The sequence below is a fragment of the Pimephales promelas genome, chromosome 1, assembly GCF_988280905.1.
Source record: "Pimephales promelas chromosome 1, fPimPro1.hap1.1, whole genome shotgun sequence".
Lineage (NCBI taxonomy): Eukaryota > Metazoa > Chordata > Actinopteri > Cypriniformes > Leuciscidae > Pimephales > Pimephales promelas.
The window spans coordinates 13,029,417-13,056,416 of NC_142769.1; the positions used below are offsets into that span (position 1 = coordinate 13,029,417).

The window sequence follows — 27,000 nt, forward strand, 5'->3', positions numbered from 1 at the left end:
CATCGTTTCCACGTTGATTCAATGTCAGTTTGCTGTCTGGGGATTGATCAAAGCAGACAATTTTACATTTGACGTTTTAATTCCACAGTGCAAAGTACAGTAACTGTCATTGAAACATGTCAGATCACCAAAATATAAATAACAAAAGTAATACACACTAAAGAACATGCAATGTACAGTAACTGTCATTGAAACATGTCATTTCACTAAAATATAAATAACAAAATACACACTAAAGGACATGCAATGTACAGTAACTGTCATATTGAAACATGTCATATGACTGAAATATAAATAACAAAATACACACTATAGAATATGCAGGTTTCCAATTAAATTTTAGGTAAAAAAATATATATATATATATATATATATATATATATATATATATATATATAAATAAAAAACAGCCTTAGCCTACAAGCAAATTATAACACTTACAAATATTATTAATACAAAGAGGTCATCTCTGTGATGAAAAGAATTACCAGTAAACATTAGTAGCAAGGATAGTTGGTACCAAAGAATGTGCAGGATACCAAATAAATAAATCGCATTTACAAGCCATTCCTAACAGGATAGGATAAGTGCAAATAAACCACTATAATGGCACTGCTGACCTAGGATACAAGATTTCACTGTGCAATAAGATCTGTGTCTCTTGTATCTGTGATAAACAACTTGACACATACACACACAAAAATTAGAGGTAAAAAGTAGTAGACCTGACCTTTGGCACAATGATTTACAAACTCTATTTAACAATAGAATCAACAAGTTAAGTACTGTGATGGAATGGAAAAAAAGCAAATGTAGTAAGTGGAATATTTTGTACAAGGTAAATGTGCAATATAAAGTTTCAGAGGTATTCACAAGGAAGAAGAAGAAGGAAAAAATAAGTAATTTCCACAGTGAACAGTGTGGATTGTGTGAGTGTTCTAACACTTCTGGCTTCTTTAGGCATCTTGATGTTACTGACTGCAGGATAAAAACAGGGTTCCGTTTATCAGTGATGCTGGGGTGTCAGTAGTCAGCCTAGGTTTAAGGGGTCGGCTGTGGGTCCCTCTCAGCAGTGCGGCGCCTTTTCCCACCTTCACGGTCAGATGCTCCTTTCAGGTAACGCGTAACATTAACCTGGAACGCCTCATCAGTGGCATCCTGGGTCGCCGGGTTCTTCCGGATGGCTCCTGTAGAAAATACAGATCTGTTAATCCATTTGAATGGCATAATGCCATTAACGTCTACTTAAATATATGTGAAAATAAAAAAAAATAAAAAAAAAAATCCAACTTACTTTGAACAATGGTCTTCAGGAAGGTGTCTCTAAAACATGCTTTATCCCCTACACCAGTCCAGGTTGTATTGATGGCAAGGTGATTAGAGAAGATACTCTGAAGCATTCGCCAGACGGTTGTTTTTAGGTCCCTCCCACATTTGATGGCCAAAAACCGAAGCTGCAAATCCCAAAAAAATAAAAATTACAAATTACATTTCTCTGAAGCTTATCATACAAAAATATAAAATGTGACAGGCTGTGGATTCAGACTGTAAAATATGCAGTGTACAATCTTAATTTTACTTTTTAGTTTACTCCATGGAGTTATAAACAGCACACTTACAAAACGATCCTGGAGCTCTTTATCCTGCCTCAAACTGTTATCAAGCAAGGCCAAATCTTCCTGGGTGTCTAGGGGGAGTAACAGATCCCCTGGCAGGGATAACTCTCCAACAGACACATTGGCACTGAAATGTTGCAGCATAGTGTCCATTTTGCTGTCCATGCTACGCACAACATCGCCAAACTCTCCAAGACGTCGCAGCATTAAAGTCTGATCTGCACCTACAGGGGTTCCCATAATAAAATATTATAGTCAGTCCAGGTCCCTCAAATACTAAAACTATGACATTTATATCTAGGTCTACTACATGTGTAGGTGGCCTCAGTGGGAATTAAACCAATAACCACAGGTGTTGTTTGCAAGTTGTACCTGATTGCCCAGTGCGAGCAAACGTCTTCAACATATTCCCAACTTGCTTCACCTGCTCTTGAAGTGAGCCGCTGTCATCCGAAGCTACAAAATGAAAGGCATATGGTAATTTTGGACCTACATCACGTACTCTTAAAGTTTACTTTTTTGTGCATGTTCTCACCTGCTCGTGCATTGCTTTCCCTCAGGGCTTGGATCTCCTCCCTGAGAGCTTGGTTCTCCCCAATAAGGGCTTGGTTCTTATTTTGGAGTCTCTGGAAATCTATATAAAAAAATAAAACAATTAAAAACACCTAAAGGTACTATTTTAAATACTGTTAAAACACTGGACACTAAGACATAGGCCTAGAATATACCTTCATAGCTGAAAACGTCATGCTGTACACGAGTATTGCATATTCAGTAATGAAACTATAATTGAACTGTGCAAAGCTAATGGAATGTACAACACACCTTGACACCTTTCATCCAGAACCTGCTGCGGCGAGAAACCAGTCAAGTGTCCTAATGAAAAACAGATTGTGATTAAAGGATTCCTCATATTAAATACAAACCCAATTCCATAAAAGTTGGGACACTGTACAAATTGTGAATAAAAACAGAATGCAATGATGTGGAAGTTTCAAATTTCAATATTATATTTAGAATACAACATAGATGCCATATCAAATGTTGAAAGTGAGACATTTTGAATTGCCATGCCAAATATTGGCTCCTTTTGGATTTCATGAGAGCTACAAATTCCAAAAAATTTGGGACAGGTAGCAATAAGAGGCCAGAAAAGTTAAATGTACATATAAGGAACGGCTGGAGGACCAATTTGCAACTTATTAGGTCAATTGGCAACATGATTGGGTATAAAAAGAGCCTCTCAGAGTGGCAGTGTCTCTCAGAAGTCAAGATGGGCAGAGGATCACCAATTCCCCCAATGCTGAGGCAAAAAATAGTGGAGCAATATCAGAAAGGAGTTTCTCAGAGAAAAATTGCAAAGAGTTTGAAGTTATCATCATCAACAGTGCATAATATCATCCAAAGATTCAGAGAATCTGGAACAATCTCTGTGCATAAGGGTCAAGGCCGGAAAACCATACTGAATGGCCGTGATCTTCGGGCCCTTAGACGGCACTGCATCACACACAGGAATGCTACTGTAATGGAAATCACAACATGGGCTCAAGAATACTTCCAGAAAACATTGTCAGTGAACACAATCCACCGTGCCATTCACCGTTGCCGGCTAAAGCTCTATAGGTCAAAAAAGAAGCCATATCTAAACGGGAACCAGAAGCGCAGGCGTTTTCTCTGGGCCAAGGCTCATTTAAAGTGGACTCTAGCAAAGTGGAAAACTGTTCTGTGGTCAGACGAATCAAAATTTGAAGTTCTTTTTGGAAAACTGGGACGCCATGTCATCCGGACTAAAGAGGACAAGGACAACCCAAGTTGTTATCAGCGCTCATTTCAGAAGCCTGCATCTCTGATGGTATGGGGTTGCATGAGTGCGTGTGGCATGGGCAGCTTACACATCTGGAAAGGCACCATCAATGCTGAAAGGTATATCCAAGTTCTAGAACAACATATGCTCCCATCCAGACATCGTCTCTTTCAGGGAAGACCTTGTATTTTCCAACAAGACAATGCCAAACCACATACTGCATCAATTACAACATCATGGCTGCGTAGAAGAAGGATCCGGGTACTGAAATGGCCAGCCTGCAGTCCAGATCTTTCACCCATAGAAAACATTTGGCGCATCATAAAGAGGAAGATGCAACAAAGAAGACCTAAGACAGTTGAGCAGCTAGAAGCCTTTATTAGACAAGAATGGGACAACATTCCTATTCCTAAACTTGAGCAACTTGTCTCCTCAGTCCCCAGACGTTTGCAGACTGTTATTAAAAGAAGAGGGGATGCCACACAGTGGTAAAAATGGCCTTGTCCCAACTTTTTTGAGATGTGTTGATGCCATGAAATTTAAAATCAACTTATTTTTCCCTTAAAATTATGCATTTTCTCAGTTTAAACATTTGATATGTCATCTATGTTGTATTCTAAATATAATGTTGAAATTTGAAACTTCCACATCATTGCATTCTGTTTTTATTCATAATTTGTACAGTGTCCCAACTTTTATGGAATTGGGTTTGTAGAAGTAATAGTTTCCAAAACAAACAAACAAACAAAAAAAAAACATCACTTACTTGTACTGAAACTCTTGGCTCTGAGAAGTGGAGTCTGGATTTCAGGGAAGAAACCTGGTTCTGAGAAAGAGGAAACAAAAATGTGAAAATCTAACAAAGGGTATAATTAAGTGGGAGGATCACAAATCAAGCAACTACAGCAATTTTACATACCAGCTCTGAAGCCTACAGATGGCTCAACATTTTCCTGGTTTTCTGGAATCAACGCAACTTCTGGAGCATCGGGCAGCACTGGAGTCTTGTTACCAGGAACTATGTTTTCAAAGCTCAAAAGAGGTTTTCCAAACGACTGCACTGCTGGTGCATCTGGCAGACTAGACTTCTCTTCATCAGAAGAGGCCTGGGGTCTGTACTTGGAATTTGAAATTCTCTTTCTCTTTCCCTTCTTGTCATCATCTGTTTCAACACTGGAACCCGCTTGGAAGCGCACCAAATATCGCATCGCCTCTTGCCAAGATTCTAGAGCAAGGAATAATGCATGAAAGAGTTATCCACCATAAACAGACAAAGAAAATGCACAGATGAAAAGCAGGAAAATCAAATGCACAAGTTAGACCCATTTACCTGCTCCCTTCATAAACTTAAAATTATGTTTCTCCCAGGAGATGTGTGGAGGCGTGCAGCGGATGGCTAAATTGTTGCCTTTATCTTTTTTTGCGGAGGTTAAATGGGGGCCAAAAGCACATGCCCTCGCTGAGCCACACTTGCGGAACCACTGCAAATGGAAGGTCCTCCTCATCAATAAACTGGACAATGGCAAACAGCATCTAAAATAGAAGAAAAATACGAATAAATATGAATAAATTATACATTGATTACCATCCAGGCAAAAGCAATACAATTTCAATTCTCACCCCTTCAAAAAAGCAGTCATTTTTACAAGTGGATCAACAGGAAACCAGCCTTTCCATCTGGGCAAGGAAAAAGATAATATTTCTTCTGCACATTTGCTATGTGCGTAAAGCGGAGTGTGTCTGATAGGCCAGATAAATGAAAAATGCCTATCTTGGAAGATTCCACAGGGTAAGTAAAGAAATCGACCATGTTCCGGAACCTCTTGTAGATGACGAAAGTGTTGTCCATTTCATCAATGACGACATTCTGTATAACAACTATGTCCTTATTTTTCAACAGGACACAGTTGTCTCCCTCTGAACGTTTCACTACAAAGTCTTGAAAGTAACACTCCTCATACTGCTTTTTCACAGAAAGACCGTTGAGGAGTGGCCCATGGTTGTGCTCTCTCAAGGACCTTGTTTTGGAGATGTTTGTTCTGTGCTGACTTCTCTCAGACAATCGGCGAACAACCTGCTCCAGTGGTTGTGTAGGCTTGCGCAACAGTTTCTTCAGATGCCCAAGGAAGTTCTCAAATGGGAAGCATGAGATGTTATCAAGGACTCCATACTTCTTGGCATCTTGGCTGAGGTGCACCAATCCATGCATGTTGTATGTAACATGTTCTTTCCCATAAAGCTTGCTGCAGTGATCAACAAAGAGAACCAATATTCCGTGTGCATAGTCTGCAAGGTCAGCACACAGGGAAACATTCAGTAGGATGGTGATGCCAAATGAAAGCAGCATGAAGTTGTTGTACACTTGAGTTGGTACAAGGCCTTTTAAGCTGACTGGTCCAGCGTACAAGAGGAACTGCCTGAATTCAGTAGCTTTCCAACAATCAACATCTTCCATGGATCGTTGCTTCCTGTTGAACTCGCACGGAACATGAGGTTTGAAGGTCAGGAGTACTCTGGAGAGCTCTTTTACCATGCTGGGTGAAAATCTTGTCAGTCGTGGTCCCTTTAGCCAAAGATGCAACAACTTTCTTGTCACTCCAAGGCATACCAGATGCATATAATCCAGTGGGAACTGGGTTACCAAACCAACAGACAATAATGCTAATGGCGTTTCTCCACAATGATGACTATCATCAGAAAGTTCATCACGGACTGCATGGTCTAATCTTGGAGTAGCATCTGTTCTCGTAGTGGACCCCTTTTTGAACACACTTGTTACACCCATAATATCCATTGTGACCTTTCACATTTCTAACAAGTGCACGAGCAGGGGCGTCACAGATGAATGATGATATTCTGAAAGGAAGTACTCTCCTTTCAAACAGAACTCCTTCCGTTTCAAGTCGCTGTGCCTCTTCTACAAAAGGATTCAAAAAGTGAAGGCTGCTTGGCTTCTTTTTCCCATAATAGAGACCAATGAGAAATGGAAGTTTGTTTTGCTGGACATTACCCACGTATTGCTCAATTAAACCAAGAACTGGCCAGAACTGGGCATTTGAGCTTTTGAAAAGTGGAAGTCCATCAACATTAACTTGCATTGAAACTGACGTTAACTTCTGCAATTGAGGAGACACTAAAAACTGCGATAGTATTCCACTTTCAATTCCAAAGTGATGGTATACGCCACCTGAGAGTTCTGTTGTTTTAACACAAGTCACTGTTTTAAGAAGGGTTCTTGGGTCTTTAGGAAGGGTTGGGTGATCCTTGGACAAAATGGTTAAAGGCTTACCAAGTGCAACATGTGGAATCATGTTGTCATAGCCCACCCTGCCAACTGTGTCCTTAGGCAATCCTCTTCCTCTTCACTATCTTCTGTGCTTGAGGAAAATATTTCACCAGGTTCATGTACCTCATCAACAGTTATTTCCTGTGCTTCAGAGTTTACAGTTTGTCCATGGCTAGTAGCCATTCCATGTTGATGTTCATTAACAGGAGGATTTACTTGGTCAAATTCAGAAATAGCAGCAAGTACAGCATTGTTTGCTGCTGCAATTTCCTGTTTGTCCCTCTCAACTCCTTTCAATATTCTTCTCCTTTTGGCCCAGTAACTAGACATTGTGACTAACAATGCATTTACCTTTAAAGCCAAAATGATTGTCCAACAGTAGTTCTCTTGAATGAAGATAATCAGTTATGCTCCGGTCAAGGTATCTGCAAGAAAATGTGAACAAAGACACATTGTTAACATTAGGAATATACAATAGCTTGGCTGAACAGGGAAAAAAACTGATCAGAAAAATGTGGAACAGTGAAATTGTTACAAATAAAATTTACTCATTCAGTGTAGTTATTCAAGTGAACACAGCATTGTCCTCCAAAATAAAAAGCACAGCAGTTCAGATAATTATAACTCATCATAATCCCCTTAAATCCTAGAAGTACAGTAGCAACACAGCACATGCTTGCTAACACTTGCTAGCCACTCTAGCTATATGGTGAACTGAACAAGCAGCATACTTTAAATTGTTTTGTTTGTCTTATCAACCTATATACATAATTCTGCTTTGTTAGTAAACACCAAAGGTTATACTCTGTCTTTCTAGATGTAAAGCTTTGGCTACCTACTGTAGCTAGTTACCTTTCTACATGTAACAAAGTAACATTGCTTAATATCAGTGTGTAACTGTAACAAAGGCAAAATAGCATGTGTTAGCCAACACTTGCTAGCCACTCTAGCTACATGGTGAACTGAACAAGCAGCATACTTTTATTAAATTATTTTGTTTGCCTGATCAACCTATATACATCATTCTGCTTTGTTAGTAAACACCAAAAGTTATACTCTGTCTTTCAAATAAAAAAATAAAAAAATCGAGTTTGGGAAAAAATTAAAGACATAAACGAAATTTCCTGAAAAGTCAGAGAGACAAAATATTTCTAAATATTTCACAAATCTGCCAGCGCAGCTGTGAAACCATAGGAGATTTTAGCTTTTTGTTTGAGTTTATCCTTCAGCTCAAAACAGAGATTTTCATGTTAAGATATTATCATGGTTGTAAATTAAAAATATATAAAGTAGACCTACCCAATATTTTGGCCATATGTTGCAGATGTCTTTCACTGGTAAAAAAAATAACAACTAATATTTGATATAATTCACATGCTATTATGATTTTATAATTGCTTCAAATGTGAAAAGTAGTAAAAATGCTGTCAGTTCCACTTCCATTCTAACTCCCAACATGCCAAACATGAGTGAGTAGAAATTCTTGTATTTAAACGCGTCTTGCCGCCAGCCGGCCGCGGTCCATTAGACGGAGGCAACCACCAGAGAAAATGAAGCAGTCGGCCCGCTGGCTATTTGCCGGCGGCATCTCGCAAGAAATGGGAGTGACGTATTCGGCGGCAAACGTTTCTTCTCCGCCAGCGGGACGCACCTATAGCCGAAAGCTCGGGGCCGGCGGCAAAAAGAAGCCGTGCGGATATTTTTTGCTATCTGGGTCCTATCACCACCACCAGGATGGTCCCTTCCTTACCTCCAGGGGGGGTCGGCTGCGCCCCCGCCTTCATCTCAGGCGGGACATGCAGATTCGGCTAACCTCGCTTTGCTCGCCAAGGTGCTTGCTGAGCTGTCAATAAATGTATACTGCTTTTCAATTTATCTCCCGAGTCTTTCTGGTAGAAGTGCATATTTGTTGCACGTTAATGTTTTTTTTTTTCCTTTTTTTTTTGAAAACCCACAGAAAAAAAATGTGTGCAACCCTTCCAACACCTGTTTATTTTTTCCTTTGATTTGTCTGCTATGTAGTCTCATTCATTTCTTTGCTAGATTTTCTCATGTCTGCTCATGCAACATGACATCATGACTTTTGCGTAAACATACACACCACTTTCAAGTCAAGTGGCATATTATCTATATGCATTTTGAGCAATCTGCATGTATGCGTGTATGTCTACGTGCATACACGCATACTACGTCGTTAAATGTCCGAGAGATTTATCCGCGTGTATGTACACTCTCAGAAAAAAAGGTACGAAAGCTGTCAATGGGGCGCAGTACCTTTTCAAAAGGTAGACTTTTGTACCTAAAGGGTGCATATTGGTACCTTCATGGTACATATTTGTACAATTATGGTACCAATATGCTCCCTTTAGGTACAAAAGTGTACCTTTTTGAAAAGGTACCGCCCCAGTGACAGCTTTTGTACCTTTTTTTCTGACAGTGTACACGCCGTTAAATGTCCAAAATGTAGATCTACATCTGGGGAGCAATATTTTTTTTTTTTCGTAGGATGGTAGGGGATGACTCATAAATGTTATTAACCCCATAAGGACGTGGTTAGGGTAGGTCATATATTTATATACAGTAATGTATGTTAAAGTATGTTCATTATGTCCTCAGTTGTATGCTGTGTAATATAATGCAATGCTATACTGTTCAGTGTTGTGCATATGTTTATGCCACAAGAGGGCACTAAAGTATAGGCTATGGAGGATGCGTTTGTATTATTATTATGTTTGTCCAAGTTGATTTACCGTAGTTAAGAGGATCATATTACTGAGAGAATCTTCATTACTCTCTGTGCTGTTCGACCGTGAGACTGATGTGTCAACAGCTGAAATAAATATGCCAAGAACGGCTAAAGATAACTCATCTCTATCGTCCACTCTTTTCTTTTGAATGCAACGCAAGCTGAAACATTACTCAACAATGTAACGTTCATAAAAAACGCTGAAAGGCGATTATGCGTGTTGATAGCACGCCAAAAATGGAAATATGAATTGGCATGTCATACATATGCCATTTCATGAGATCAGTCTGGCTCATGCTAGTTAATGTTCGTCAGTCACTCCCTGTATCATGTCATGTGAAGCTCAGATTTGCTTTGTTCTCTGCCAAGTTTACCTGTGCCTGCAGTGCCACCCTCTCGTCCCGGATTGTCTACCTAGTTTCGGACTCGTGCCTGCCTACTGGTTACTGGGCTTGCATCTCTCCTCTGAATTTGTTGCTGTTTCCTGGACTGATTCCAATTACCAACCTTTCTCGCCTGGCTTTCAACTATGCTCTCCTGTCTGCCATGTACACAGAATCCGATTTTATCTGCCTTTGCGTTTTATGTTTTATTTATTATACTTAAAATAAATGAGTAAATTGTTGTGTGTATAAATATATATAAATAAGAAGAATTCAGATGCAAAAGCCCCTAAGTGCCATTTGAAATTTTCTTCTAGAATGATCATTTTTATCAAGCTTGTATATTTCAGGTCAGTAATTTCACTTAAATGACAATGAAGATTACCTATTAATTGCCATTTAAGTGAATTTACTGAACTTAAATGTACAAGTTTGATAAAAATGATCATTCTAGAAGAAAATTTCAGATGGCACTTAGAGGCTTTTGCATCTGAACTCTTCATATATATATATATATAGAAGTTTTAGAACATCGTCTCGCAGTTGCTGAATGTCGCGTAACAACATTGCTACAGCCCTGTTGCATCTTACAATTCTACGTTTGGTACAATGTTGCGAGCATGTAGATAGCGACGTTGCCAAAATAGAAATGTAACATGCCACAGACATTGCCACAACGTAAATGTGTTTGCTGGGTATGCACACACCTCGTCAAAGCTCATTGTCAGGTCTCCTTTTCATGAAGTGGACTCTTACCATATTTCTCCAACATTACCTCTAGTGATTTTTCCAGCATTTCTCCTGTGATTCCTATCCACCATCTTTCCATTCCTCCTTCCCTCGGTTTATGTCAATCAGGTCTGAATTGTGTTCCCTTTTGTCCTGGGAACTCCAACGTGTCGAGCCGCCTACCAGTTTCTTTTTTATTTTCTCTCCTTTCTAAAATAGCATCACGGTGTGTTCACGTCCTTTTCAGGATGTCATCTCACCCGTGCGTTTTTGGATGCGGTCGATTTCTCCCTTAGGATGATGGCCACAAACACTGCCTCTCATGTCTGGGCTTAGCACACACTGAGGCAGCGTTTGTGGATGAGTCGTGTTCTCATTGTGGAATTATGACTCTGGCGATGCTACGTTCAAGACTGAGAACCCTGAAACATGGGGCGCTTCGGGTGGAGCGGCTGGAGCGGCACCTGAGGATCAGATGCCCATTGCGGCATCGGAAGAAGAGGGCTCATCTGGTGATGACTCGGCTCGGGTGTGGTAGCCTCAGCTGAGCCGGATCCGGAAATGGCAGCTATGTTCGAACGGGCAGCCGTAAATGTCGGGCTTGTGTGGAACCCTCCACCGGGTCCAAAACCTTTGCGGTTGGGTGATTAGTGTCTCAGTCCGATGATCTGGAGTGTTTTCGGAGTCACACAGGTGGACCTGTTTGCCTCTCCGGACACGACCCATTTCCAATGGTTTTACTCCCTGTCCAAGGGGACCCTCGGCATGGAAGCTCTGGCGCACTGCTGGCCCGGTACCTGCGCAAATATGCGTTTCCTCCAGTGAGCCTTTTTGCACAGACCCTGTACAAGGTCAGGGAGGACGAGGAGGAGGTCCTGTTAGTGGCGCCGTATTGGCCCACCGACTTGGTTCACGGAACTCATGCCTCTCCTCTCAACAGCCCCGTCTTGGCTGATTCCTCTGAGGAAGGACCTCCTTTCTCAGAGACGGGGCACTCTATGGCACCCGCGTCCAGACCTCTGGAAACTTCATGTCTGGTCCCTGGACGGGACGTGGAGGTTTTAGGTGATCTACCACAGGTAGAGGTGACACCATCACTTCTGCCTCTACGAGGCGTCTCTATACGTTGAAGTGGGACCTATTCGTCAAGTGGTGTTCCTCCCATCAGGAGGACCCACAAACTTGCCTGATCAGAGTCGTGCTTTCCTTCAGATGGATTGGAGCGAAGGCTGTCTCGCTCCACCCTCAAAGTGTATATTGCCGCAATTGCCGCGCATCATAATGCCGTAGAAGGTAAGTCCGTGGGGAAGTATGACCTGGTCATCAGATTCCTTAAGCGTGCTAGCAGGTTAAATCCACCTTGGGTTTTGCACTCTGTACCCTCTTGGGACCAAGCTATGGTACTGAGAGCTCTCCAAAATCCCCCCTTTGAGCCTTTGCTGACAGTGGAACTAAACATCCTGTCCATTTAGACAGCGCTCCTGTTGGCATTGGCCTCTTTTAAGAGGGTCGGGGATCTGCAGGCTTTTTCGGTCGACGAATCGTGCCTAGAGTTCGTACCGGGCCTTTCTCATGTTTCTCATACCCTGGCTATGTGACTAAGGTTCCTACCACTCCCTTCGTGGATCAGGTAGTGAACCTGCAAGTGCTGCCCCAGGAGGAGGCAGACCCAGCCCTAGCTTTTCTCTGTCTCTGGTTTACATTGACAGAACGCAAAGCTTCAGGACCTCAGACCAGCTCTTTGTCTGTTACAGAGGCCAATCAGAGGTTAGCTCACTGGTTAGTGGATGCAATCACCCAGGCATATGAAGCTACGGGTGAGCCTTGTCCTCCCAGGTTGCGCGCTCACTCTACTAGAGGTGTTGCCGCCTCCTGGGTGTTGGCTCAAGGCGCCTCGCTGCTGAATCTGTAGAGTTGCGGACTGGGCGACACCAAACACATTTGCTAGATTCTATAGCCTACGTGTGGAACCCGTTTCCTCCCGAGTACTCACTACGGCCAGTGGTGCTTGCTATGCCATTTTGTGCCTCAGCTGGATACGTGCATCTTGTGCACTAGTACAGGGAACGGAGACGTGTTCAGCTCCTCAGCGAAATAGCGTCATGCAACGCGTCATGCAAGGTGGATCGCGGAATGCAAATTTTGCATGCCAATTTTCACTGGCTCGTTTTTAATTCTCTCAAAGGCAATAGGCTCCCTAGCGTGATCCCAATTCATCAGGGAACTACCCCAACGACACAGGGTTACATACGTAACCTACACGTGTGGTCTCTGGATGGGACCCGGAGGACTTAAGTGGCCTACTCCCAGTGTTGGTAGACACTATCACTCAAGCCAAACCCCCCTCTGCTATAGGCTCGCTAATGCTTTGAAGTGGAGTCTTGTTGATTGGTGTTCTTTCCACCAGGAATTCCTGTGTAAATGCCTGATTAGAGGGGGGCTTTCTTTCTTTCAAGAAAGGCTAGCCTAATGCAGGGTTTCTCAACTCCAGTCCTCACGACAATAGACATCATATAGGTAGATGCCCTATCGACCGCTACTGCCTATTGGCACAGACGAGAATTGGAGCCGCTATCTTAAACCGGTTATCCACTCCACTCAGTGTAATCTGGCAGGTGAAATGAGCTGTCAGCGCATTAAATTAATCATATCTCACTGAATACTGAACCGATTTTCACGCCGTGTGTTTTGCTGCAAACTTTAAGTTCAAGTTCATTTTATTTATATAGCACATTTTATAGCAGCCAATGACTGACCAAAGTGCTTTACAGAACCAAAAAAAAAGAGATTAAAAGACATTAACACCATGCATAGCAGCACATCATAGAACAGTACAGCAAAGATAAGAACGGCTTAGAACAGGAGAAGCCCAAGCAATCTCAGAGTTTTCAAAAATAAAATCTATATATATACATATATGGCGCTTTTCCACTGCATGGTACGGTACGGTTCGCTTCAGGTCGCTTTAAATGGTACCTGGTCTGTTGAGGTTACAAGCGTACCGTACCGGTACTAAAATGTGACGTGAAACACTGCAGATCACTGATTGGTCAGACAGAATCGTCACTACCAGCGTCACTACTAGCGTCATTGGATTTGCGACACGAGACACACTTTTCTAGCAGTATTTTTGTTTTGCTGCCATCAGCCTCATTTTAAACACATTTTTCCGTCTAGCAGTTAAAAACAACCACATACCGAGAATCAGGAACACCATCCCCTCGATAGTCTCCATTGTTCCTGTGTTGTGGGTTTGAAAATGTGGCGCTTTTAAGATGATGTCATGGCAGTAGAGGCGCGCGCAAATAACGATCAGTCCCACACACTTTGAAGGAGTACTACTGCAGTGGAAACGCAATGCGAGCCGAACTGTTCCGCGCCGAGTCGAAGCGTACTGGGCCGAACCGTACCGTACTATGCAGTGGAAAAGCGCCTATATATACATATGTACACACATGCACACACATACATATATATGTATATACATATACATTCACATACACAAACAACCTTATTTATAGGCCAAAGAAAACAAGTGCGTTTTTAAAAGTGACTTAAAAGAGATCACAGAAGGGGCTATCCTAACATCTATGGGCAAATTGTTCCACAGCCGAGGCCCGACCACAGAAAAAGCTCGATCCCCTCTGCGTTTTAGTCTGCAGTGAGGGACTTGTAACAGATTTTGTTCGCCTGATCTCAGACTTCTCGATGGAGTATAAGGTTGTAGCAGTTCAGTTAGGTAGCTAGGTGCTTGGTTGCATAGAGCTTTGTAAACAAATAACAGGATTTTAAACTCAATTCTGAAATTAACAGGCAACCAATAAAGGGACCTCAGAATTGGGGTGGTATAATCACTTTTACGACTATTAGTGAGGAATCTTGTGGCGGCATTTTGCACCAATTACAGACGAGCAGTTTGAGTTTCCGATATACCGCAGTAAAGTGAATTGCATTAATCTACACGTGTGGTGATAAAAGCATGAACAGCCATCTCAAGAGTTTTATGATTAAGAAAAGGTTTGACTTTTGACAAGAGATGCAGGTGATAAAAACTAGAGCTTATTACAGAGGAGATTTGTTTATCAAAATTTAAAGACTCATCCAGTAGAACGCCCAGGTTCCGCACAGTTGAAGATCTAAACGCCGCTAGTCTGCCTAGGTCGAAGGTGGCAGCCTGGGGATTAACAGTGGACCCGAAAACAAAGATCTCTGTTTTGTTTTCATTTTAAAACAAAAAATGTTGGTCCAGCCAAAATTTTACTTCATATAGACAACCTAAAAATGATGAAAGGGCAGAGGGATCATTTCTCTTGATTGGGACGTACATTTGGGTGTCGTCTGCATAACAGTGAAAAGATACCCCATGTCTTCTTAAAATGGTGCCCAGAGGTAACATGTAGAGAGAAAAGAGAGAAGGCGATAAGATAGATCCATGAGGAAGGCCACCGGTGAGATGCGCAACAGACGAAGAGCAATTTCCTAGCTTCACTCTGAAAGTACGACCCGAGAGATAAGACTGGAACCACTGGAGGACGATACCTTTTAGCCCCACATCACATTCTAGTCTGGATATCAGGATCGAGTGGTTGAGCGTATCAAAAGCTGCCGACAGATCCAGAAGAACAAGAGCCACAGAGTCACCAGTGTCAGTGGAACGATAGATGTCATTTAAAACTCTCAGCAAAGCAGATTCAGTACTGTGAGCAGACTTAAAACCAGATTGAATTTTTTCAGAAATATCATTGCATTTTAGAAAGAGCTGGAGTTGGTCAAGAACAACTTTTTCTAACACCTTAGAGACAAAAGGCAAAACTGAGATAGGACGGAAGTTATTTAACACGCTAGGATCTAGTGAGGGCTTCTTGAGTAACGGAGTGACAGTGGCCTCCTTAAGGGCAGCAGGGATAGAGCCGGTAAGGAGGCACTTATTAACAAAGAAAACCAATCCTGGCCCAACTGAATCAATAGCTAATTTAAGAAACTTAAGAGAGATGATGTTTAAAGAGGAGTACGAAGGTTTCATCTTAGTGATAATTTCTTTGAGGAGATTCAGAGTGATTGGCTCAAAAGCGTCCCAGGTAACAGAATTCATCAACTGACTAGTTGCAAAGCGGCTGGCATTGCATCTCAGGTTAGATATTTTGTCAATAACAGAAAATAAAACCTTTGGTCTAGAGTGGTTTGCCATAATCATGTCAGAGAAGTGTGCAGCTTTTGCCGCCTTTACAGCATTCTGGTAGGACGACAGACTGTCTTTAAATAACTGAAGTGAAATATGTAGCTTGTCCTTCTTCCATTTGTGCTCAGCCTTTCTGCTAGCTTGTCTTAGTTGCCGAATATCCGTGGTTGAGGCATGGTTCAGATTTAGGTTTAGGTTTGAAGAGCAGAGCAGTTTCATTAAGGGCATTTAACCAAGTGGAGTATAACAGACCGAGATGTTGGTTGGCATCTAATTCCAATAGTGGAGAGTCCAGCAGCAAGTGTGTAGGGGAATTCATAAAATGCTCGTTAAAATTTGAGCCAAAATGAGGAGAGTATGATCTAGACAATCTTACATCTGCACTGGTGGTTTGAGCAATGCAAGGAAGAGATGTAGAAAATAATATTGGCTTATGGTCCGAAAGCATAAAATCAGAAATCACAACATCACTAATCATCATCCCATATGAAAGCACAAGGTCCAAAGTGTGACCCTTAATGTGAGTGGAATCAATTATCCACTGGACTAAGTTAAAAGACTCAATGAGGCTGAGAAAATCCTTTGACAGAGTGTTAGACTGACAACAAACGTGGATATTAAAATCACCCACCAATAGGAAACGGTCATAAGTTGTGGTGATATTACCGATGAATTCTGTAAATTGCTGAATGAAGTCCTTAAGTGAATGTGGAGAACAGTAAATCACCCCTAATAAAATAGGGCCAAGCCAGTGTAAATGAAGTAGTTGAGCTTCAAAACTTGAAAAAGCACTGACAGGAACCGGCCGATATCGCACAGAGAAAGAGTTTTTAAAAATAGTCACGATCCCGCCCCCTCGTCTATTCGGACGGGGGGAGTTAAAAAATGAACAGTCAGTTGGAACTAGTTCAGAAAAAGGGGTTAAATCACCAACCGTAGTCCAGGATTCCGTGATGAACATGAAATCCAAACTATGAGAGGAGAAGAAGTCGTTGAGCAGGAAGGTTTTGTTGATGCCAAATGCCATTTTGGGTGGATGAATCACATTGGGGAAAACGTCTCGGGTTATGACTATAACCCTTGTTCCCTGAGAAGGGAACGAGACACTGCGTCGATAAAATCGACTCTTTGGGGACGCTCCCTAAGCGTGCGCCTCTGAAGTATGAATGAAACTAATCCAATCCTGATTGGTGTTGCGTCGTGACGTAACATGTGACGGCATACCCGGAAGTATAAAAGTGACGCTGTCACAACACACACTAGCCTCGCGATGAAGCAAGACGCTCAAGGGTCTGAAAAGGGGGCGTGGCAACACGACGCAGTGTCTCGTTCCCTTCTCAGGGAACAAGGGTTATAGTCATAACCCGAGACGTTCCCTATCGAGGGAACTCAACACTGCGTCGATAAAATCGACTCTTTGGGGAACGAGTACCCACTAGGCCACGCACCGAACAGACCCGCCCCAGAGTGAAACTGATTAGGCACTCAGCAAGGGCCGAGTACGTGTGCACCGGGCGTACTGGGAAGGCTGAGACTGTAAAACCTGAAGAAAGTATGCGGGGTAGCCCAGCCGGCTGCCTCACAAATCTCCTGCAGAGGTACTCCCGACAGAAGGGCCCTAGAGGAAGCCATGCCTCTAGTCGAGTGAGCCCTTAAGGCCAAAGGTGAAGGAACCCCACGCACCTTGTAAGCCTCAGTAATAGCCTGGACAATCCAGTTACTTATAGTTTGTTTGGTCGCCGGGAGCCCCCTCTTAGGTGACCCAAAGCATACTAATAACTGGTCAGATCTTCTCCAAGAAGCAGACTTTTCCAAGTATACACCCAAAGCTCTGACGGGGCAGAGCAAGTGAAGCCTCTCTTCTCCCGCCGACACATGAGGTGGAGGATGGAATGCCTGAAGGACTACAGAGCGAGCCGTACTCGAAGGAACTTTAGGCACGTAGCCCGGACTCGGGTGCAAAAAGGCCTTTACTTTGCCAGGGGCAAACTCCAAGCAAGCTGGCGTTACCGCCAGGGCCTGGAGATCTCCCACCCTCTTAAGAGAGGTAATCGCTAAGAGAAAGACCATTTTCAGCGTTAAGTCCTTAGGCGAAGCCGACTCTAAAGGTTCGAAGGGAGCGAGGGACAACCCTTCCAGAACTATTGCCAGATCCCAGGCAGGCACCCTGGACCTGATCGCCGGCCTCATCCTCCAAGCACCACGGAGAAACCTAATGACCAATTGGTGCCTCCCCAGAGGTCCACCATCTACTGGCGCGTGGAAAGCCGAAACGGCAGCCACGTACACCTTAAGAGTGGACGGGGAGAGACCCGCAGAGAAACGATCCTGAAGGAATTCCAGAACTGAAGCCACTGGGCAGTTTACTGGATCCAACCTTCGTTCTCCACACCAAGTGTGAAACACCTTCCACTTGAGGCCATATAATCTCCTGGTAGATGGGGCCCTAGAGCTAAGTATGGTTTCAACCACCTCAGCTGATAAGCCAGCATTTAGGTCCTGAACCCCCTCAGAGGCCAGACCCACAGCTTCCACAACTCTGGGCGAGGGTGGAAGATTGTGCCCTCCGCCTGAGGCAATAGATCCCTCCTCAGAGGAATCGGCCATGGCGGAGCTAAGAGGAGTGATATTATATCCGAGAACCATACTCGTGTCGGCCATCTCGGGGCAACCAGAAGTAGACTGATGCCCTCTTGACGGACCCTCCCCAGGACCCCTGGGAGCAGAGCGATCGGGGGGAAAGCATACAGGCGAAGCCTCGGCCAAGCCTGTACCATGGCATCCAACCCCAGCGGGGCTGGATGTGAGAGGGAGAACCAAAGTGGACAGTGGGACGTCTCTCGAGACGCAAACAGATCCACTTCCATCGGTCCGAACCTCTCCCATATCGACTTCACCACATCCGGATGAAGTCTCCATTCCCCGGGCCTCGGCCCCTGCCTCGACAGGATGTCTGCTCCCCGATTCTGAACCCCTGGGATATACATTGCCCTTATTGACAATATCTTTCCCTGGGACCAAAGGATAATCTGATGCGCCAGTTCGCACAGAGGGCGCGATCTGAGTCCCCCCTGTCGGTTCAGATAGGCCACCACTGACGTATTGTCCGTCCGTATAAGGACGTGGCGACCCTCGATGTCTGGGAGGAAGCTCCTCAAAGCCTTGAATACCGCCATCATCTCCAGGCAATTTATATGCCAAGTGCGATGATGGTCCTGCCACAGACCCCTGGTAAAGCGGCCGTCCATGACCGCGCCCCAGCCCGTAAGGGAGGCGTCTGTCGAAACGGTTTCCCGGCGACATGACACCCCCAACACTGGCCCTTGGGATAGGAACCAAGGCTTCTTCCATATTTGCAGAGACTGAAGGCACTTGCGCGTTACTCTGATCATACGGAACGGATTTCCTTTGGGTGAGAACCCCTTGGTCTTCAACCACCACTGGAGGGGCCTCATGTGAAGGAGGCCCAGAGGAATAATGTTGGATGCCGCTGCCATGAGGCCCAGCATCCTTTGAAAGTGTTTCACAGTGACGGCCTGACCTAGCCTCACCATGGACACCATCGCCAGAATTGACTCGATACGTGCGGGAGACATACGTGCCTGCATTGTAATCGAGTTCCACACGACTCCCAAAAAGGTCGTGCCCTGGGACGGTTCTAGCACACTCTTCTTCAAATTGAGTCTTAACCCCAATTTTTGAATATGGCCAAGAACGACATCTCGATGCCGAACTGCCATCTCCCGAGACTGGGCCAAAATAAGCCAGTCGTCGAGATAATTCAATACGCGAATCCCCTGAAGTCTCAGTGGAGCAAGGGCCACGTCCATACACTTGGTAAATGTGCGGGGAGAGAGTGCTAGGCCGAACGGAAGAACCCGATATTGGTATGCTTCGCCCCCGAAAGCGAACCTCAGGTACCTCCTGTGACAAGGAAGGATGGAGATGTGAAAATAGGCGTCTTTCAGATCTATCGTGACAAACCAGTCCTCGGATCTGATTTGACTCACGATTGTTGGAATGGTCAACATTCTGAATTTGAACTTTCTCAGAGACCGGTTCAACACTCTGAGATCCAAAATTGGCCTTAACCCCCCATCCTTCTTTGGAACTATAAAGTACCGGCTGTAAAACCCGGACTCCCTGTCTACCGGAAGAACACATTCTATGGCTCCTTTCGACAGCAGAGTCTGTACTTCTTGTTCCAGCACCTGAGCCTGCTCTGGGACCACCGCAGTGAGCACCACCCCAGAGAACTTGGGGGGGCGGTGCGCGAACTGCAGTCTGTACCCAACTCGTATTATCTGCAGGACCCATGGAGATATGTTGGGAAGATGATACCATCCCTCTACAAAATCTGCTAAGGGTACCAGCCTCTCGAGGCTGGCCTCTGGTGTCTTTTCGCTGGAAATTGATGCGGCCCGAAGCGCTGTTAACGGCGGACCTGCATCTTTTCCTAGAGGGCCCCGTTGTGAGAACAACCTCGGTTGTCTCACTGCGGAGGGGGCAGCCCTCTGAAGTCCTGCCTTGGCTAGGACCTCTTTTCCGAAGTCCTCTTAGCCTGAATGACGTCCCTCAGGTCGCCCCTCTGGCTGGAGGACTTCGGTTTTTGGGAGCGTTTCCTCTGTTGCCAAGACCCCGGAGGGGGGGCTCTAGAGGAAACGCTCTCCTTCTGCTCTGCCCTGTGGGAGGAGCTGGCTGATGGCTGGGGCTGATTGCTTTGCCCCCCCCTACTAGATTTGGCCTTCGCTTTCCGGGGGAGGTACTGCTGGAACGCCGCAGATTGTTTTCTCTACTCCTGAAACCTGTCGACAACCGAATTAACGGCGTCGCCGAACAGGCCAGAAGCCGAAAGCGGCGCATCCAGCAGGAAGGACCTATCCTTTTCTTTAATACCGGATAAGTTCAGCCACAGATGCCTCTCCGTGGCCACCATGGCCGCCATAGAGCGGCCAATAGCGCTGGCCGCTTCCCTAGTGGCCCGGAGAGACAAATCTGCGGCCTTCCTCAACTCTGCGACATCTTCAGGAGTAGGCCCCTCCCCCTCATCCAAATCTTTCAGGAGGTCGGCCTGGTATGCCTGCAAAATCGCCATTGAGTGCAGACACGAACCAGCCCGACCCGCCGCCATGTAAGCCCTGCCCACCAATGCAGATGTCTCTCTGCAGGGCTTACTAGGCAACACCGGGGTCTTTAGGGAAGACGCCGATTCGGGAGAGAGATAGCTCGCTAAAGCCTCCTCCACCTTCGGCATCTTCCCATATCCCATATCTCGAGCCCCCATAACATTGCTGTAATCTATTACATTGGGACTCGAAATACGGGACGAATGCGGTCTTTCCCACGTTCTCGAGATCTCTTTATGGAGATCAGGGAAAAACGGCAGACCCCGGCGGTGAGGCTGTGACCTGCGCCGCAGGTAACGCTCGTCCATTTTACTGGTGACTTGCGTTTCCTGCTCATGTTGTGGCCAGCTGATGTTTAGTCTGGCCACAGCGCGTGTTACAACCTCCACCAGCTCCTCATAACCCAGGCCGCGTGATGGCGTGCTGAGATCACGGTCGTCCGCATCGATGCTGAGCACGTCCCCTTCCTCAGAAGTAGACAGCTCAAGCACCGGGACCTGATCGCGGGTAGGAGAAACCGCAGCGCGGGCTCCCACACCACTCTCAGAGGCTGCGGGATCAGCCGATGGCGAGCGAGAAAATGCCTCAGCATTCTCACTCTCCTCCGCCAGATCCCGCTGCGAACCCCAGGATCTCAGTCGCCGCATCGCCTCGACATATGCGGGACCGGAACCCTGGGGAACGCGAGCCTGACCGTGCTCGTCAAAGCACGCCAGCCGGGAGCGCAGCACTCTAATAGGCAAAGCCTCACACATTTCACAAGCAGCCCCCTCGAGAGCTGCCCGTGCGTGCTGCACTCCCAAACAATACAGACAGAGAGAGTGTGCGTCCCCACCCGTGATGTAACGAGGACAGGGATGCACACACCTCTTGAATTGTTCACTGGCCATACTTTCTTTCAATAATAAGACAAACAACACCAAATAAGACAGACAGTTTCAACATAAAGCGCTTGCTGAAGAGCGAAAGCTAGTGTGTGTTGTGACAGCGTCACTTTTATACTTCCGGGTATGCCGTCACATGTTACGTCACGACGCAACACCAATCAGGATTGGATTAGTTTCATTCATACTTCAGAGGCGCACGCTTAGGGAGCGTCCCCAAAGAGTCGATTTTATCGACGCAGTGTTGAGTTCCCTCGATAGGGAACTCCGCCTTTCTTCAGAGAACGTAGATTTCCGGGATTCACACTGTTTTGCAGATGACAGCGGCCAACCCGAGGTGAGCCAACCAAATGGACAGACGGAGATCGCGGGGGAATGATAGAGTGAAGCCACCGATGAGCCAGCGGTCGCGGTCGCCGGGCAACATAATCGCCGTCCGTCATGGTTTGGATTTGCATCGATCCTGAGTCTTTCAATAGCTTTCAATCTGATGATGCGTCCACCCCGACTCCGGCGTTTCCTTCTGCGTTTCCTCCGTGAAGTGATAAGCGGCCACTGGCGAATACATTCCAATGTATTCGTAGTGGTGTTTCGGTGTGTTTGATTAAAAACGTGCGCTACATCCTGCTTGTAAAAGTCCATAAAATAGGTGCGAATGTTCAGGAGTGACTGTCGGTCATAGACCAGACGTATGCAGCAATTTGAAGCCCAGATAGACATCCATAGACATATCCATAACGATAAGTACGAGAGAGACCGACGGCCAGCCGAACACACAGGCGCCATCTTTTCCTCCGTATATAACCGAAAACAGACACACTAACAGACATGCACACACACACACACTCTCTCTCTCTCTCTCTCTCTCTCTCTCTCTCTCTCTCTCTCTCTCTCTCTCACACACACACACACACACACACTTTCAAACACACAGAATGCAGCCACCGAATCAACTGAATGCTCCAAATAAAAACGCTACAAATAAAAAACGCTAATAAAAAGTGTTTTCATCAATAATTTCTAAAAATTAAATTCGGACAAAATTAAGACAGTTTGCAAGATGTAAACAACACTGGTCCAGAAACACTTCCTGTTTCAGTTTGTAACTGTTTTCTTTATTTCACATGTAAAGAAAATATCTTAAAGATGTCTGTTTAACTTTCTGATTCAGTTTTATATGTTCTGTTGGTTGTATTTTATCCCAGCTTTTATGTAGTGTTACATAAACTCAAACAGGAAGTGCTTCTGGACCAGTGTTGTTTTAGGGTGACCAACTGTCCTGTTTTCCCAGGACATGTCTTGTTTTCATATAACAAAATAACGATTTTCTATCCATACAGAGAGAGGAGGCATAACCTACTTTTAATGTATTGAAATTAATAAGGTATCTTTGAGTAAACTTCAAGTATCATTTGAGTTGGCCCATGTGTTTGCTGGGCCAAGTGTCCTGGTTTTTGGTAATCAAAATATGGTCACCCTATGTTGTTTACATCTTGCAAAATGGTCTATACCTATTTTATTGTATGTGGATGTGGGAGGGGAAAATGTCGAGACTAAAGCCCTATTCGGATTAACTTTACAAGGATAGATGGAGTAAGTTAATAATGTAATTTTACCACAGGACTTCTGTAATATCGGTAACACTTTACAATAAGGTTCATTAGTTAACATTAGTTAATGTATTTACTAACATGCACTAACCATGAGCAATACATTTGTTACTGCATTTGTTCATCTTTGTTAATGTTAGTTCATGAAAATACAGCTGTTCATTGTTTGTTCATGTTAGTTCACGGTGCATTAACTAATGTTAACAAGATTTTAATCAAGTATTAGTAAATGTTGAAAATAACATTAACAAAGATTAACAAATGCTGTATATGTGCTATTCATTATTAGTTCATATTAACTAACGAACTAACGACTGCAGGCGGTCAAGACCGCTCCCGCGCCGCCTCTCACTTCACCGCGGAAGAAAAAACGCCGCTCCCAGAGGCCGCCGGAGCCCACTGCGGATCCATGCGGGCCGCCGCTACCGCCCACCGACCGCTCTCCCTCTCCGCCCCAGCCTGACATACAGTTGCCGCCGAGCAGCCGCTCTGTCGCCTCCGACGACACCGTGGAAGAGAAGGACTCTTGTTCGCTGCACGCTTCGGACAGCGAGGACTGGTCGTCGATTGGCTCTTCGACGAGAGAGTCTGCGGGGACAGAGTCTGCGGGGACCCGCGCCGGCATTGAAGAGGAATTGTTGTGTCTCCTCTCACAGGCCGTCGACCGCCTGGGACTCGAGTGGTTGCCTCCCCCCGAGCAACCACCGAACCGCATGGATGGTAAATTCCTGCACCGGCGCCCGGCCCCCGCCTGCAGCCGGGCTGCACCATTCCTGCCTGAGCTACACAACGAGTTCACTAAGTCCTGGAATGCCCCTCTTTCGGCTCGAAACCGCTCCGATGTGTCCGCCTCGCTGCGCTCGGTGGACGAAGCCGCCGAGAGGGGATATACTGCCATGCCGCCCGTCGAGGACCTGGTCGCCGCTCACCTTTGCCCGCCCTCTGCTAGATGGCGTTCTTCCCCTACGCTTCCTTCGAAAGCGCGCAGAGCAACCTCCACTTTTCATGCTCGCGCTTATGCCGCCGCTGGACAGGCCGCTTCAGCGCTGCATTCCATGTCAGTCCTCCAAGTGCTACAGAGCGACATCTTGTGCAAGATGGCGAAGAGTGGTAGGAACCCGCCCATCGTTTCGGATCTGAGAAGCGCGACGGACCTCTCCCTTCGCGCCACTAAAGCCGCCGCACAAGCCCTGGGGTGATGTATGGCCGCCCTCTGTGTCACTGAGAGACACTTGTGGCTCACGCTTGCTGACATGGGAGATTCAGAACGCGCCGTTTTCCTCAATGCGCCTATGTCTCCAACCGGCCTCTTCGGATCTGCCGTCACGGGCATTGTCGACCGCTTCTCTGAGGTCCAAAAAGCCACCCAGGCCATGAACTTGTTCCTGCCCCGCCGCGCCAGCACTTCTGCAGGCCGCTCTCACGAGCCCCCTGCCAGAACCCCGCAACAGCGCCCACCTCAGCAAGCTCAGCAGCCCCAGCGTAGACAGGGCGGCCGCCCTCGCTCTCGCTCTGACAGCCGCCGCAGACAGCCTCCTCCCTGGGGGCCTCGACCCAAGATCACGCTGAAGCCTGATCAGCAAAAGTCTGCCTAGCACAGCTGAGAAAAAGACGGCCCTCTCCCGCTGCGGCCGGACCACCGTCAAAGTTTCGTCCTCTGCTAGTCCCGACGCCTCGCCGACTACAGTAGTGTTTACTGCCACAAACAAGCCGGTTTCCCTGCCCGCTTGCGAGCGACAAAAAGCCGTTTTCACGGCTACCCAGAGAGTTCACAAAAAGAGCATAAAAGCCTTAAGTGTAAAAAATGTGCCCACAAGCATGTGTTCACTCATACACACAAGCACCATATGCCCCGTGTCTCCCACAGAGCCCATTCTCACAGAGCGGCCACTGACCGCTCTAGTAGCAGAAAACATAAACACGCCCACGAGCCCATGCGCGTGTCCCCCCTCTGCTCGCTCTGTCTCACGGCCCAAAAACTCCTCTCTGAGTGTAAGTCCCGTTGCCACATACACTCTAAGCGCGCCCACACACAGTGTTCAGCCCGCTATGTGCAGCAATCAGGGCGAAATTGCCATTCAACCGCTAGCCGCATGCTGCGAAGCGTGGGAAGCCATCCCCGGCATCTCCCCGTGGGTTTTTAGCATCATAAAGAATGGCTATCTATTACAGTTTCGTCGCCGCCCGCCCCGTTCGCGCGTTCGGCTCGAATCCGCTGTCAGCCCAGCTGCGATGAACACGCTCCGCTCAGAAATAGCGAAGCTGCTGCAGAAGGGCGCAATAGAGAGAGTTCCGCCATCTATGACCGAGTCGGGTTTTACGGCCGTTGTTTTCTTGTTCCCAAGAAAGACGGCGGCCTCAGGCCGATCTTAGATCTCAGGGTCTTGAACAAAGCGCTCATGAAGAGACCGTTCAAAATGCTCACAGTCAGAAAACTCCTCGCACACGTCCGCCAGGGGGACTGGTTCATCTCTCTAGATCGCCCCCCTGCGGAGTCAGGGGCTGCGCATTTTAAACTATCTGGACGACTGGCTGATTCTAGCACAATCTCAGACGGAGCTTCTGTCGCACCGCGCAGTTCTCCTCAACCATCTGAAAGCGCTGGGACTCTCTGTCAACTGGACAAAGAGCTCTCTCCAGCCCAGTCAAACTATTTCATTCCTTGGAATAGATTTGAACTCTATCACAATGAAGGCTCGCTTATCCACACAGCGCGCGTGCCGTGTTCAGCGTCTAGCCGCCTCCTTTCGGATGGGTACCCACACATCCCTGAAATCCTTTCAGAGGATGCTGGGTTATATGGCCTCAGCCTCCGCTGTGCTACAGCTGGGTCTCCTGCACATGCGCCCCCTTCAACTCTGGTTAAAGAGCCGCGTATCCTACCGCGAGTGGACTACGGGCCGCCAGATTATCAAGGTTACACAGACATGTATCACTGCACTGCAACCATGGTCAGTAACCGAGTGGTTTCAGAGGGGCGTTACCATGGGAACCTTTTCTCGCCGAAAAGTCATCTCGACAGATGCATCCAACACGGGTTGGGGTGCGGTCTGCGAGGGCTCACCGGCCACCGGCCAGTGGTCGAGCCAGGAGAGTTCCCTACACATAAACTGTCTGGAAATGCTCGCGGTCGAGAACGCGCTGCGGCTTTTCCTCCCGCGCATACACGGTCACCATGTCCTGATTCGCTCAGACAATATGGCCGTGGTATCCTACATCAACCGAATCTCTTTCATCTGACGTGCCGCATCCTACTGTGGTCCCAGAGTCACCTGCTTTCGCTCAGAGCGACGCACGTACCGGGCCATCTGAACGACGGTCTAGACATGTTGTCCAGGAACCTTGTCTCCCCCGGAGAATGGTCCCTGCACACTCAAACAGTTCTAACATTGTGGCGTCTATTCGGCAGAGCAGAGATAGATCTTTTCGGGTCAGAAGAGAACGCTCACTGCACGATATTCTTTTCAAAGAGCGAGGACGCGTTAGCCCAGGATTGGCCCCGCCGCCCGCTCTATGCTTTTCCCCCGATCTCTCTGCTACCGCAGGTCATTCAGAGAATCAGGGACACACGCCACCCGGTGCTCCTCATAGCCCCGCGCTGGGAGAATCAGATTTGGTTCCCGGAGCTCAGCCAGCT

The 27,000-nt window shown here is 46.2% G+C and overlaps 1 protein-coding gene and 1 pseudogene across 2 annotated transcripts; both read right to left on the minus strand.

Annotated features, from left to right (window-relative positions):
- Positions 1-401: 401 nt before the first annotated feature.
- Positions 402-4,645, minus strand: LOC120477717 (uncharacterized). Its single transcript, XM_039669505.2, has 8 exons — positions 4,340-4,645; positions 4,187-4,246; positions 2,442-2,492; positions 2,152-2,250; positions 1,989-2,072; positions 1,620-1,840; positions 1,295-1,454; positions 402-1,187 (listed from the first exon to the last, which is right to left on the minus strand). Exons 1-8 carry the CDS (start codon positions 4,626-4,628, stop codon positions 1,042-1,044), a joined length of 1,110 nt encoding a protein of 369 aa, XP_039525439.2. The 5' UTR covers positions 4,629-4,645; the 3' UTR covers positions 402-1,041.
- Positions 4,646-4,814: 169 nt separating this feature from the next.
- LOC148998365 (uncharacterized) lies at positions 4,815-7,048 on the minus strand (annotated as a pseudogene). The gene is made up of 2 exons (XR_016150340.1): positions 5,041-7,048; positions 4,815-4,953 (listed from the first exon to the last, which is right to left on the minus strand). The product of XR_016150340.1 is annotated as an uncharacterized LOC148998365 (transcript).
- Between the last annotated feature and the right edge of the window lie 19,952 nt (positions 7,049-27,000).